General features: G+C 37.5%; 2 protein-coding genes and 1 pseudogene across 2 annotated transcripts; 2 read left to right on the forward strand and 1 right to left on the reverse strand.

The window, feature by feature from the left end:
• The first annotated feature begins 200 nt into the window (after positions 1 to 200).
• Positions 201 to 1046, forward strand: LOC143400944 (olfactory receptor 7E24-like). The gene has a single exon (XM_076857919.2). The coding sequence runs from the start codon at positions 201 to 203 to the stop codon at positions 1044 to 1046; it is 846 nt and encodes a 281-aa protein (XP_076714034.1).
• A 5147-nt stretch (positions 1047 to 6193) lies between these two features.
• Positions 6194 to 7445, reverse strand: LOC143400951 (tubulin alpha chain-like; annotated as a pseudogene).
• On the forward strand, positions 7444 to 11001 carry LOC143394764 (olfactory receptor 7E178-like). The gene is made up of 2 exons (XM_076849405.2): positions 7444 to 7472; positions 10059 to 11001. Exons 1-2 carry the CDS (start codon positions 7444 to 7446, stop codon positions 10999 to 11001), a joined length of 972 nt encoding a protein of 323 aa, XP_076705520.2.
• Positions 11002 to 15893: the final 4892 nt, after the last annotated feature.

Below are 15893 nucleotides of genomic sequence, written 5' to 3' on the forward strand. Positions count from 1 at the left end.
TTGTGAAGGCTTGAACTAAAGGCATATATGGAGTGCTCAACACTTGCTAATTTGTTTCCTTTTCCCCATCCTCTTTTCTATGTTAAAGGTGTCCAAACATTATAGAAGCACTAAATGTAACAGACGTCTTAGAATTCCATCTCCTGAGTCTCTCAGCTGATCCAGAATTGCAACCTGTCCTCTTTGGACTGTTCCTGACCATGTACCTGATCACAGTGTTTGGGAACCTACTCATAGTTCTGGCCGTCAGCTTTGATTCCAATCTCCACACACCTATGTACTTCTTCCTCTCCAATCTGTCCTTGGCTGACATCTGTTTTACCTCTACCACTGTTCCGAAGATGATTGTAAACCTACAAACTCATAATAGAACCATCTCCTTTGAAGGCTGCCTGACACAGATGTCTCTTTTTCTCATTTTTGGATGCATGGATGATCTGCTTCTGACTGTGATGGCCTATGACCGTTTTCTGGCCATCTGTCACCCCCTTCATTATCCATCCATTATGAACCCTCGATTTTGTGGCTTTTTAGTTTTGGTGTCTTTTTTGGTTAGCCTTTTGGAATCCCAGCTGCACAATTTGATTGCATTACAGTTTACTACTTTCAAGGATGTAAAAATTGCTAATTTTTTCTGTGACCCTTCTCAAGTCCTCAGTCTTTCCTGTTCTGGAACCTTCATCAATATCATAGTAATGTATTTTGTTGGTGCTCTATTTGGTGTTTTTCCCATCTCAGGAATCCTTTTCTCTTACTATAAAATAGTTTCCACTATTCTGAGAATCCCATCCTCAGGTGGGAAATATAAAGCCTTCTCTACCTGTGGGTCTCACCTATCAGTTGTTTGTTTATTTTATGGAACAGGCTTTGGAGTGTACCTTGGTTCAGCTGTGTCACATTCTTCTAGAAAATCTGCAGTGGCCTCAGTGATGTACACAGTTGTCACCCCCATGCTGAACCCCTTCATCTACAGCCTACGGAACCGGGACATTAAAAGTACCCTAAAGAGGTTCCACAGTAAAATCATCAAACCTCAGGATCTTTGATGTCCATTTGATGGAAAAATAGTTTGGAAAAAGCAATAAAAGCTAGCACCTAGACCTGTAAATCCCAACCCTTTGGTTACATTATTTTCGAGTTGATAACTTTAATTTCTCATGTTTCATTGTGGAATGGTAGTTGTTGGGGTTTTTGGATGAGATTAAAGGGAATTTGAAAAATGTTTTTATTACTGCATTATAGTTATATATTTGTTCCATTTCAATCTATATACTTCTACCTTCCCTCCCTTTTCCCTTCACCTGTTCCTTTTCCTCACTTTGGTACTCTTTTATTTATTTTTTTAAGTTGGTGGTTCACAAATATACATAAAGATATGTTCATGGCATGGTTTGACAATTTTATTCCACTATTTCTCCCTTTTCCCATCTGTCCTCCCTCCCTCTCAATCCCTACCTCACTCCACTGACCTGCTTTCTATTTTCTATCTTGTACCCTCATTTGTTTTCCATATTTCCTTCTAGCTTCCACACATGAGAGAAAATATTTGGCCTTTGACTTTCTGAGTCTGGCTTATTTCACTTAGCATGATAGCTCCAGTTCCATCCACTTAACTAGCAAATACACAATTTTATTTTTCTTTATGGCTGAGAAAAACTCCATTGTGAATATATACCACATTTTATTTATCAGTTTTTCTGTTACATATCTTTTCTGGTCCCATAACTTAAAAAGGGGTATAAAGTTTCAGTTTGGAAAGGTAAAGTATTTCTGTTAATGGATCTTGGTGATAGTTTCCTATCAATATGAATGCAATAAATACCATCAAACTGTGAATTAAACCATGGTTGAAATGATAAATTTTTATTTTGTGCATTTTACCACAACAGAGAGTATAAATACTCAGATGGCTCATAAATTTTAAAAAGTTATTTCTATGGATATTCTAAAGAAAAAGCAGAAAGAGAAAGGTATAGGTAAATATGATTCATCCTGAGACATATTTTTTAATTCACATCACTCCAGACTCCAGGGCATTTGAAAATTTTATTCATTATTGAGCTCATTTTTCCCATTGTAATGAAATTCTTTATTTGAATAACACCATAATAACCTAGTGTTCATTAAGTACCAAGGTTCCATTAGGTGACAAACATGGCCTGGAGATGAGTGTTATTCTCTCCACTTTGAGTAATGAGTATAAGCAGGGAGGTGGAGAGATTTATATACTTACTGCACATAGAAGCAGGAGATCGATATGGAACTAAAATGTTCATTTTCTCATTTCCATTGTAGGTCATTCTCTCTTTTAGTGGTACAAAATAGAAATATTATTCATAACACCAGATAAAATTTCTTGGTGATTTGTTATGGCATGACTATTACTGTTCAGCCTACAATGATGTTTCAATAGTAGAACTTCAGAATATCAGAATGTTTTTAATAATGACTGATTTTTCCTTTGGACAACAAATATACATGTCTAATAGTAAAGATGAATATCCATCAATTGTTGGAAGTCAAACAAATATAGTCCACCCTCATATCATATAAAAATTCTTTAGTGTGATATAGAGAAAGGCAGGACCTTTCAAGGATTTTTGTAATAATATACTGACAGATTGAATGATGTTGCTCCCTCCAGTTAAAGTCTGTGTATGTCTTAAAGCATCTGTTGTAAAGGATGTACTTCAAAGACAGGATCAAATCCAGCTGTTGATGTAAACAAGACATTTCAGGGCCATATGTATTGTGTTGTAAACTACTTAGGTGAGCTTACTCTTTTGTGTAAGTGACTATTTAGTGACCTTCCCATAAAAGCCCTAGGTTGGGTGAATATCCATGTATTGACACTTCCACTCAGTGTTTGTCCTCTGCAGTTCCCAGGATCACACCACTCTGAGAGATGACACTAAACCCTTAACTACAATCACTTCAGAGAAAAGCCACATACTATTCAACCTTCAGAAAAACAAAAAATTGTTGTTGGTGTTCTCCGCAGTTCCTTTAATCCAGATATAAACTTGTAGTAGTACTCTGGAATAGGTTGAAAAGTTAATTATTAAAGATGATAAAATTGCTATCACATTATATAAAGTGTTAAAGGGGAAGAGAGAAAAATTGGGCAAAAGAAGAGAAAAGACAGAAAAGAATAATATAAACCAAGGTAAAAAAGAAGAAAAAGATGAATGGGGGGCAAAATTTGAGGTAGTAGCTGGTAATGTAAAAGGAAAAGAGGGGCTAAGAGGAGTGGGTGTATGGAATGATTCCACTCAATGCTTTAAAACATAGAAAAATACAATAAAATACGTCAGGGACACAATATTGAATATGAAGGTAACAACTATCAAATCAAAATGAATATTATAGGTATGGTCACAGTTGATGTTAGAGCTGTTTATAGTAAACTGTGCAAAGGAGAAGGTAATTCATATTGAGTTTTATTGTTCTGGATTTCATCAGGATTTGGGCCATTAGAAGATGTCCATTACTCTTCAGCTGTTTATCCCCCAAAGGTGCCAGGGCACAGGAGCCACTCCCGTGGTTGCTATAGACCCCTCATCACCCGGTTCACAGTTTTCCTTTGTCAGTCCAGGGGCCTGAGGCCGGATGCTCAGAGGGTGCTGTGCTGCCCCTGATGGCTCTTTCTACTGGGTGCAGTATTATAGGATGCAGGAATCAAGGCTGTTGCTCTGAATGCAGTGGGACACCATGCACTGTTCCCCTCCTCAGGGCCCTCTTCAAATTGGCATAGAACCTGGTGGCTGTCTGCAAGCTCAGGACTTGTGGTTGTGGCCTCTCCATGGTAGTCTGTGGTGTAAGAAATGTCCCTGTCCTGACCAATGCAGATCACCCAGGCTGTGGCCTGTGCCTGCAAATCTTGGGTGTAGTGCCCCTCTTCTGCCTGGGACTGAGTCAGCTGTCCTGTCAAGGACAACTACCAGGGGTTGTGCATCTCAGGCATCCACTCCCATCTCTTCCCAAGCTGCTGCAGAGGTCGTGTGAAGCTCTGGGTTAGGTTAGCAGTTCCTGGAGTGACCAGCTCTCAGATCCCCACTCTGCTATCCACAGTGAGGGGGAGGGATTTGCAGCAATTTTCATCTAGTAGCCATTCCTCTACAAATTCTTTCCAGACAGATGATTGAGACATTCCACTGCAGAGGTTCTCCCTCTGGTTTTATTTGTTGCTATCTGAAGGTGGGGAGAAGCTATGTTGACTTAATTCCTTCTAGGAATGTTGACCAGCTGTGAATTCCACAAAATGACTTCCATGCCCAGCATGGCTTTCAGCTCACAATATGTGTTAAACTGCTGTCCTCCACTGCTTCTGCTGTACTTTGATTTGGTCTGCTTTTCTTTCTGCCTCTTATTAAGGAGGTGAGTTTATGTGCTGTTCCTCTTTCTTTTTCTCTCTGTTGCCCCTCTCCCTGGTATGGGTTTGTGATTAAGCAACTCTGTCCTTGTTTTCTTCTCCAATAACCAAACTTCAAGTCTCTCCAAACCTCAGACTGTCCAATATTGACTCTTAGACCATTGACTCTGTCATCCACCTTTCTAGTCAGCTGTTTTTTCTCTGCCTCCTTTCTGGATTGTGGAAGGGTCAGGGTTCATAATCTACCTCTGCTTTATAGTGAGATTTAATAGGTTGATAGAAATAAGCCTATACTAAATGAAGAATTTAAGATTTTTTTCTTATAATTTCATTATGTTTTACTCATTGATAGGTAAGTGTAGTGTGTACCGATACCACATTTGTAGATAGTAATGTTGTATGTTATTTTAGTCAGGTTTTTTGCTGCTGTGACTGAAAGACCTGACAGGTACAACTGTACAGGAGGAAAGTTATTCAAGGGCTCATGGTTTCAGAGGTCTCAGTTCACAGAAGCCTGGCACCATTCCTTGGGGTTCAAGGTGAGGCTGAACATCATGGTAGAAGAGGGAGGGAAGCAGCTCACACGATGATCAGAAAGCAGAGAAAGAGAGATATCTCCATTTGCCAGATGCAAATATACACTCCAAAGCCACACCCCCAATGCCCCACCTTCTCCAGCCACAACCCACCTGCCTTACCACTCAATTAATCACATCAGGTGATTAACTCACCGATTGGGTTAAGGCTCTGGTAACCCAATCATTTGTTCTCTAAACCTTCTTGCATTGTCTCATACATGAGCTTTTGAGGGACATATTACATCCAAACCAAAACATAGGTTTTTTGGAATCGAAGTGTATTTATCAAAATTTAAAACCTATCAATATTAATAATAGGAGTCATATATTAAATGTTTTTTAAAAGATAAATCATATTTGACTGAACACTTTTATCCACAAAGAAGGGAAAATGGAAAACCCAAAATGATGAAAAACCTGGGGCAAATGGCACATGACAAACTACCAACTTTAACCTAGTGTTCACATAGGGCAGTCCTAGCTCTTACAGAGAGTTCACAAGCATTCTAAATGCAGTTTTGAACCATTGCTTGTAATAAAGTGAGGTATATTTGACTCTTCTAATTTTATCTTAATGAGAATGGCTTTTCTTAAAGTGTATGGACATTTTTTATTCTGTATTTTCTTCTTCAAAGAATAGAATATATTACAGAGCCATCATGGACTTTTATCTCTTTTGCTTTTTGTCTAATAATGTTGCTCAGTTGATTGTCTCTAAAGAGGGTGTGTATGGGAGATAAATGTCACAGAAACCAGTAATACAAAAGTTCTAAGAAGACTGGGCCTGTCACAACTGAGAAGTAATGCTGAAGTTGTATGGACTTCAGGTGTGAATACTTGTGAATGTGTGAATTAAAATATAAACAGAGTTGTAAGTGCTTGCTTGTTTATGTCTTTCACCCAACCCTGTTTACATTTCCCAAAAGGTGTCCAAACAATATAGAAGAACAAAATCTTACGCATGGGACAGAATCTTTCCTCTGGGTTCACAGGTGTTCTGGAATTTCAGCCTTTTCTCTTTGGATGATTCCTGTCCCTGTGTGTGGTTATGGTGCTTGGGAACTGCTCATCATTTGTCTACCTCCACACAGCCATGCACTTTTCCTCTCCAACCTGTCCTTGGTTGACATCTATTTCTAATCCTCCACAGTTCCAAAGATGACTGTAGACATCAGCATTCACAGTGGGTTTGGCTCCATAGCGGGCTGCCTGAAACTAATCTTTCTCTTTTTGAATGAAAACACTATTTCTGATGATCCAGGGCTACAAAAAGAAGAAATAAGACAAATATAAGACAACAGAGTATAAAATTGCAGCAGAAAGATGTATACTCTTAGCCTCATCCTCTTTCTCAGCACTGTCTGTTTCAGCCTCCTCATGGTCCTTCTCTTGGACAGCCATGTCCTCTTTACTCTAACCCCTTGCCCATGTACCAGTGAACTGAGGCCCACTTGGCCTACATCAGGTTAAAATTGTGACCTGGGTGAGCCCAGGCCTCAGCAATGTCTGTGGTTTCTGTACCTTGGCCAGGTGCTCACCAGACACCACAGAGGGAGGCTGATGTTTAATGCTAACCTTGAAGTCATTAGGGTACCAATTCACAAACTGGATGGTATGCTTGGTTTTGATATCAACAATGACAGCATTAACATCTTTGGAGACCACATAATCATGTTAAAACAGGCATCAATCTATGTATTTATCATGGCAAGGGTCACAGTTCACCATCAGGTTGGCTGGCTCAAAGAAAACAATGGTGATCTCTGCTACAGTAAGCTCTTCATTGTAGGCTTTCTCAGCAGAGATGACAGGGGCATATGAGGTTAGAGGAAAGTGGGTGTGGGGATAGGTTTGACTGGCATTCTGTCATCTCAACATTCAGGACTCCATAAAATTTGAGGGAAGCAGTGATGGAAGACACAATCTGGCTAATAAGGCAGTTTCTGGATTTGGATGATGGCAATGATTGTACAATTATGTGAACACAATTAATTAAAACTATGAATTCATATTAAATATCCACCATGGTGGGTGATTTTTTTTGTTATTTATACTTTACTTCAATAGAAATAGATAAAAAAGCAGATGTACCTTTACAAAATATAGAGATGAAAGAAGTGAATAGTACATGAACTTCCTCCAAGGTAGAGGGAAAGTCCAAGCCCTTTTGTGGACATTTATTTCCTCTTGTTATTCTTCCTCCATTAATGTTAGAAAGTCCTCAGAGACTGGGACAACATGGATTAATTTGGCTAATTATGCGCTCTGTGCATTTAACATCCAAGGTCCTTTAATAATCAATAAAAAAGCCAGTGGCTTTAGTGTTTTTCTTTGATGGTCCATCCCAGAGAGCTGCATACTGTGTCTCCTGCTGTGGTTCAATGCATCCAGAAGCTCCTAGTTGATACCCTATCCATATGATTGCTGTGAACAGGGCCTGAGTCTAATTGAGCCCCAGTCATGGGTAGATCTTGGGATCTGTACTTCTTGGTCATGACCCAGCAGAGAAGCGGCCTAACCCAGTAAGTGCAGAGGGGGCCAGTGGATGTGGGAAGGATTATCGGAATATTGTTTTTTCACCATGAGGATGAACATCACATTTTGGAGAGCCAGATGGGAGGATACCATCTGAAAATTTCAGCTTTGGGGATTGTAAAATTTACATTTTGGTTTAAGGTGGGAATATCAGAAATCTTATTCAAGATTTGCTCTCTACCCACATTGGTTCTATTTCCCATAGAAATCTCAACCACAACAGCACAAAATGGATTCTTCTAAAGTGTTTCCTAAGCACTGAAAAGGGACTATGATAGTGATGATAAGGATGATGAGGAGGATGATAGAAGCCAAAGCATCATGAACTGATACAGAGGGCTCCCCCAGTTCCAGGTGCTGAACAATGTGTTCTGTCATTTGTTTCATTTCATGTGTACCATCTTACTTTTGTTATGTAGGCCACTTTATTACTGTTTTATACAAAATGAAAAGTGTCTGGCTCATTTCCACTTAACATGATGTTTTCCAGTTTTATACATTTACCAGCAAATGCCATAATTTAATTTTTCTTTATGACTAAGTAAAACTTCATTGTGTATATATACCAAATTTTCTTTATCCATTCATCTGTTGATGGGTACCTGGGCTTGTTCCATAATTTAGATATTGTGAATTGAGCTGTTATAAACATTGATGTTCTTGTGTCACTATGGTATGCTGATTTTAGTTCTTTAGGATAAATATCAAGGAGTAGAATAGCTGGGTCATATGGTGATTCCATTTCTAGATTTTGGCCAATCTCCACACTACTTGCCAGGGTAGTTGTACGAATTTGCAGTCCAACAACAATGTATGAGTGTACATTTTCTCTCAGAAACAGAAGCTAGAGCAAAATAGGGAAAAAAGGAGGGATCCTGTGAAAGTAGAAGGGAGTTCACTGGAGTAGAGGAAGAGGATAGAGGAGGAGGGTGGAGGGATGGGAAAAGAGAGAACCATGGGATGAAACTGACCAAATTATGGTGTGCACATATATGAGTACACCACAGTGAATTTCATCTTAATGTATATCTATAAATCACCAGTTAAAAACAATAACTAAATAGAGGAAAGACCCATAGAGTAGAGGAAGGGGAATGGAAGATGGGGAGGAAATGAGAAAGTAATGGAGTCTAAAATGAAGCAAATTATATTTCATGGATATATAGGTTTATCAAAATAAATCCTACTACTATGTATAACTAATGCATGAATAAAAATATTTTAAAAAGCAAATGGAAAATGTGCATTATATTTAAGTAACTTGTACTCATTTATATGTAGAAAATAAAGCCATGCTTACATTGGGCTGTCTGACCATCGACACAGGGCATCATGCAGGAGAATCCTGGCAGGCTGTCCCATCAACAAGTCAATCAGCTATTTCTCTTACCAGCAGAAAGAGAGCCTTGCCCACTGTGTTATTTCTTTTGGGATTCCTGGGGATCACAGGGCAGAGCAGTGGGGGTGCCTGCAGCATGCACTATGGAAGAACAGCCACAGGTCACAGTAGGGGAGACTCGTGATCATTCAGCACAGATCTCTGTCTTGTACCCACTCTGGAACATCCTTACAGCTGACTACATGGTCGTCAATGCTTGTAAATAGCCCACTCAATCTCAAAAGGTCACCTTATGTAAGGTCTTGATTTTATTCTTACTCACAGAACTGGGAAGAGTTTAAAAATATAACTTGAATTGTACCTGTGGTTAAGACCTCTGCTAAAAACTTTCTGTCAGCTGGGAAATAATGAAACATTTAGTGGACCCAATTCAGAGTCTAAGCATTTATTTTTTAATCTTTCTACTGTACTTATCATTTCTGAGCTATCTGAGACTCAGCATTGTTATCTGAGTTGATTTCTAGTTGAGATAACTCCAGTGAGGAAGGATTAAACAGATATAGGGCCTCTGTAGGTGATAAATGTATGATGCATATATAAATTTAGGGAAAAATAAATGTGTTATTACTAATGATAAGTTTATTATTCATGCTATTCACCTAAAACATCAGTCACCTGACGTTGCTGTTTTCCTGTTTCTTTATGGGATATTTTATTTTCAGTCCTACAGATGTATATGCTCTGTATTTGGGAAGAAAAATATCCCTTTCTCATTTTCAATTATTCAGAGCCTATGCTTTGCTTCGCATGAGGAGACACAGCATCTAAATATTGCAAATCAAAAAAATTAGTCCCAAGGTCTAGAACAAAACAAAATATATTGGACTGCCTCTTAATTTCTTTTTATTAAAATTTTTTAATTAAAAAATGTTTTTTAATAAAAAGGAAGCTTACTACCTTCCCCCATTTTTCTTTAAAGAGTAGGCTGCATTTTACTTGTTTTCTCCACTGCTGCTGGACTTCTGATGGTGTGGAAGGAAGTGATGAATCATGCAGAAAGCAATAACCAAAGAGTACAGGAAGAACGGGTTATTTGCTACTGGGAAGTATTGTTGAAGGTGCATAGATATTAAGCATGAATACTTTTCTTGTGAAGACTTGAATTCAAATGTATACAGAGTGCTGGGTGCCCATTTATATATTTCTCTTTTAATCCTCTTTTCTTTTTCAAAAGGTGTCCAATCAATATAGACCCACAAAATCTTACACGTGTTTCTGAATTTCAACTTGTGAACCTCTCAGAGGATCTGGACCTGCAGCCCATACTCTTTGGACTGTTCTTGTCCATGTACCTGGTCACAGTGCTTGGGAACCTGCTCATCATCCTGGCCGTCAGCTCTGACTCCCACCTCCACACCCCCATGTACTTCTTCCTCTCCAACCTGTCCTGGGCTGATATTGGTTTAACCTCCACCACAGTCTCAAAAATGATTGTGAACATTCAAACTCACAGCAGAGCCATCTCCTATGTGGGCTGCCTGACACAGATGTCTTTTTTTCTCATTTTTGCATGTATGGATGACATGCTTCTGACTGTGATGGCCTATGATCGGTTTGTGGCCATCTGTCACCCCCTGCATTATCCAATCATTATGAACCCTCGACTCCGTGGCTTCTTAGTTCTGGGGTCTTTTTTGATTAGCCTTTTTGAATCACAGCTGCACAATTTGATTGCATTACAGTCTACCACCTTCAAAGATGTTGAAATTTCTAATTTCTTCTGTGATCCCTCTCAAGTCCTCAGTCTTTCCTGTTGGGACTCCTTCACCAATAACCTAGTCATGTATCTTGTTGGAGCCATATATGGCTTTTTCCCCCTCTTAGGGATCCTTTTCTCATATTATAAAATTGTTTCCTCCATTCTGAAGATCCCATCCTCAGGTGGGAAGTATAAAGCCTTCTCCACCTGTGGGTCTCACCTGGCAGTTGTTTGTTTGTTTTATGGAACGGCAATTGGAGTGTACCTTGGTTCAGTTCTGTCTCATTCTTCTAGAAAGGGTGCAGTGGCCTCAGTGATGTACACAGCCGTCACTCCTATGCTGAACCCCTTCATCTACAGCTTGAGAAACAGGGACATTAAAAGTGCCCTAAAGAAGCTCCTTAGTAGGATAGTCTAATCTCATTATCAGTGACATATATTTCATTTTTAATTTGGAAAACCAGTGAAGTTTAACACTGCTACCTGTAAATCTTGCCTCTTTGGTTACATTATTTTGTAATTTAATAGCTTTAATTTCCAATGTTTCACAGTAGAATTGTAGTTACAAGGGTTGGGAGAAGAGACTAATGGGGAGTTTAGAGTTGAGTATAAAGGTTCAGTTAGGAAATGAGAAAAATTTTAGCCCTTTATGATGGTGATAGTTTCCTAACAACTTTAATTTTATTAATGATATTGAACTACAAGGTTAATAATGACTAAAACCATACATTTTAATATATTTCAGCACAATAGAAAATGTAAATTAATATTGGACAGATCTTGAATTTATAAAAGGTGATTAACATGAATATAAAAAGAAAAGAAAACAGCACAAAGAGAAAAGTGTAGGCAAAAATTATGATTTGGTCTGAGGCACATTGTAAAAATCATATTACTCCAGACTGCAGTGACATTTGGAAAATTTATTCATCATTAAACTCACCTTTTCCATAGTGATGGGATTTTTTATTTGAATAATACCAGGATAACCCAATATTCATTAAGTTCCACACCACTGGTGGTGCTGTGTTGTGGAGATGGGTGCTATTCTCCCAATTTCCATTAAGCAGTATGGGCACAGAGAGGTGGAGAGACTTGCACACATTCTGCACATAATGTCAGGTCAGTGATACAGGGCTAACTTGTTCACTTCCCTCCTCTCATCCCGGGTTGTTCTCTTTTCTACTGAAGCCAATAGAAATAATATTCATAACACCAGAGGAAAATTCTTGGTGATTTATGGTGGAATTTTATTATTCAATAGACTGCAGTGATACTGCCATAATAAGTCATCAGAATAAGAGGATATGATGGAAAATGACTGATTTTTAAAAAGTTTGGACAACAAATGTAATGTTTTATAGTAAAATTGAATATACAAAATGTTAAAAGTTAAAGAAATATCCTCCTACATATTATATGGAAATTCCCTTGTGTGATATGAAGAGAGGGACAAGAAGTTTTAAATGATTGTTGTAATAATAAACCAATAAACTAAATGATATCGTTTCCTCCAATTAAATGCTTTGCTCAGTTATAGCATTTATTGTACAGGTATGTACTTCAAAAACAGAATTAAATACACATGTTGATGTAAACCAGTACATATTGGGGGCAATAGATATGTTGTATAATACCTAGACAGATATTTCTTGGTAAGATTCTATAAAAACTGTTTATGGATACATAAATTAATTGACATGGAAACATTGTGAGGAAAATCCACTTACAAAATTCCTTATACTATTTTCCTTTGGAGAAGAGGTGTGTAGGAGAATGAAATCATGCAGAGATACCAACAACTGAAATTTCATTGGTAATTATCTAAATATCTACAAAATATTAGTTTTGATGCAAAAACGAATTAACTTCCACATTTAATATAGGTATTTGGACTAGGCATGGTGGTGCTTGCCTATATATATATATATATATATATATATATATATATATATATATTACATACATACACAACCACACACTCCTAAAATTTACATATAAGCATATTTTATATATATATATATATATATATATATATATATATATATATATATATAGTCTTCTTGATATCAGTAATAAGTAATATTAATTGGCTGTTTCTCAATAACAGAAATATTTTAAGGTCATTATTTTTAACACAGGTATAAGCATGGACCAAAAGAACTTCACAGGCATTCCAGGGGCTCCAGAGTCTGAGACAGGAGGATCTAAAGTTCAAAGCCAACCTCAGCAAGTTAGGGAGGACCTAAGAAACCTAGCAAGATTCTCTTTAAATAAAATATAAAAAGGCTCAATGGTTAAGGCCCCTGAGTTCAATCTATGGTACAACAAAACCTAAAACCAAAAAACAAACAAAAAAATTCACAAGCAGATGTTATGATTAAGTTGTTAGTGTGTGAAGCCAAAATACCTAGATATTTCAAATATTCACAGGTTAATATGTTGTTAAAAAGGATTGAGTATCACTACTGTGCTCAATTTAAGTGATTTAATAAAAATTTTCTTCTTTCCCTGTATGGAGCAAGAGTAAATGAAGGGGATTGAGGGGAGGGAGGAGAGGAGAGACAAGGGCGGTATGAGGGAACAAAATTGACAAAACTATGCTATTCATTGCAAATATGCCAAAAATGAATTCCACTTTTGTGTATAATTTTAGCATACTAATTAAAAAACAACAGATAAGAGACCAGTTGAGGAAGAGGATGAAGGTGAGAGAGAAGGGTAGGGAAAGGGGAGGTCCTGGGGAATGAGACTGAAAAAAATTATGCTATGTGCATGTATGAAAGCTAGCACCCAAACTCTGGGGCTTAGCACATTCCCTGTTGTCAGTCTCCAACTACAAAAAGGAGGGTTTATGAAGAGAAAAATAAACTAACAACAACAACAAAAACAACCAAAAAAATAAAGAAAAAAGGAAAAGTATTACCAGACTACTGTAAAATGGAGAGTCAATGGGGAAATGCCAAGAAATGTCTTACACAACAGATATTTTACTAAGATTTAATGATCTGATAAAAAGAAACCTATATTGGATGGCAGCTGGGAAGAATTCAAATAATAGTAAATGTTGGAGAGGATGTGGAGACAAAGGAACACTTTTACACTGGGTGGGACTGTAAATTAGAACAACTATGGGAAACAGTATGGACATTGCTCAAAAGACTAGGCATGGAACCACCTTAACACTCAACTGTACCACTCTTTGGTATTTATCCTAAAGAATTAAAGTCATCATGATACTACAATGATGCATGCATACCCATGTGTACAGCAGCACAATTCATAATACCCAAACTATGCAACCATCCTAGGTGTTCAACAACCTAGGAATGGATAAAGACAATCTCTCTCTCTCTCTCTCTCTCTCTCTCTCTCTCTCTCTCTCTCTCTCTCTTTCTCTCTCTCTCTCTCTCTCCCACACACACACACACACACACATACACACACACTACATGTTTTATTCATCCATAAAGAAAAACAAAATCATGTTATTTGCAGGAAAATGGATGGAATTTGAGATCATTAGTTAAGTAAAACAAGCCAAATTCAGAAGGTCAAGCCATTTTTATAATATTTTATCTAGAGATAGGGTCTTGCTGAGTTGCTCAGTGCCTTGCTAAGTTGCTGAGGCTGGCTTTGAACTCATGATTCTCCTGCCTCAGCTAACTGAGCCACTAAGATTAAGTTCACAAGCATTCTAAACACAGATGGTAAGTGCCATTTTTGTAGAATAAAGTTAGCAATAATATTGAATTGTTTCTTAATGTTCCTTAATAAGTGACTTTTCTTTCTTTTTCGTTTTTGGTGGTACTGAGGATAAAAATCAAGGGCCTTGTGCATGAGAGGCAAACATTTTACCATTGAGCTACATCTCAGTTCTAAAAGTGATTTTTATAAAAAGGGAAGTATATTTATTATTCTCTCTATTTTTCTTCAAAGAGTTGTATTTATTTTAGTTACCATAAATTTAATCTCTAATGGTCTTGGCTTTTTATGATAACATGCTCAACTGAATGTCACTAAAGTAGGTGTCCATAGACATTACACAGAATACATAACTTAAGTGTTGTAAAAATAGTTTTGTCACAACTGAGAAGTATTGCAGAAGGTGTGTGTACCTCAAGAATGAATATCTTACTTTGAATACCTGAATTCAAAATATATACTGAGTGGTGGGTGTTTCTTTATTGTTCTTTTATTTATTTATTTATTCATTATAAATCTTAATACACTATTATACCATAATTTATCATATCTCTGATTATATATAAGGTATGTTGACACAAAATTCACATCTTCATACATATATTTTGTATAATGATGAAGATCTCCTTTCACTATCCAAACAATTCCCCTTCTCCCTCCCTTTCCCTCCCACCCCTATTCCCTACCTAGAGGTAATCTTCCTCCCTTGCTTATTTATTCTTTTATCCAACACTCTTTATTTTCCCAGAATGTTTTCAAACAATATATTAGAAAACCTTATATATGTCATGAAATGCTTATTCCTGGGTACCTCCCGTACCCAGTTTAATTATTCCTCTTTGGACTGTTCCTGTCCATGTACCTGGTCACTGTTCTTGGAAAAATGTTCATCATTCTGGCTGTCAGCTCCAACCTCCACTTCTACACCCCCATATACTTATTCTCTCCAACCTGTTATTGGCTGACTCTATTTCACCCCTGATGAGGTGAAATCACCCAAGAATGATTGTGAACATCCAAAATCACAATAGAATAATTTCCCATGTGGACTGCATTACACAGATGGCTCTTCTTTTTCTTGTTTTTGAAGTAGAGATGGTATGTTGCTGTCATTGCCTAGGACATGTTGTGGCCATGAATTTCTCCCTACATTACCCAATCATCAAGAACCCTTGACTCCAGGTTTCTTAGTTTGGTGTCTTTTGGTTAGCCCTGGGACACTAAGGTGCACAATTTGATTGTATCATAATATTTTTACTCTATGGATGTAGAAATTTCCAAATCTTCAGTGATCCTTCTCAACTCTTTAATTTCACCTGTCATGATACCTTCTCTAATATCATTGTCAAGTATAGTGGCATATTTGTGTTTTTCCCATCAGGAATTCTTTTATCTTTCTAAAATATTGTCTCCTCCATTCTGAGAATCCCATAACCATGTGGGATGTATAAATGCTTCTGTAATTCTGGTTCTATTCTGTCAGTTGTTGGCTTATAATGTGGTATCATCATTGGAATGTACCTTGGTTTAGTTATGTCAATATCCCCAAAAGTGTTTGGTGACCTTCGTCATTTACACCTTCTTCATCCTTACCCTGAATCCCTT

The sequence above is a fragment of the Callospermophilus lateralis genome, chromosome 1 (genome assembly GCF_048772815.1).
Source record: "Callospermophilus lateralis isolate mCalLat2 chromosome 1, mCalLat2.hap1, whole genome shotgun sequence".
Classification (NCBI taxonomy): Eukaryota; Metazoa; Chordata; class Mammalia; order Rodentia; family Sciuridae; genus Callospermophilus; species Callospermophilus lateralis.

What these genes read in the sequence shown, in the direction of transcription:
- LOC143400944 (XM_076857919.2), top strand. Translation starts at nt 201, where the DNA reads ATGTACCTGATCACAGTGTTTGGGAACCTACTCATAGTTCTGGCCGTC.
- LOC143394764 (XM_076849405.2), top strand. Translation starts at nt 7,444, where the DNA reads ATGACCCAGCAGAGAAGCGGCCTAACCCA. An exon ending in CAGAGAAGCGGCCTAACCCA is followed by an intron (nt 7,473 to 10,058) that starts GTAAGTGCAGAG and finishes CTTTTTCAAAAG; the next exon opens with GTGTCCAATCAATATAGACC.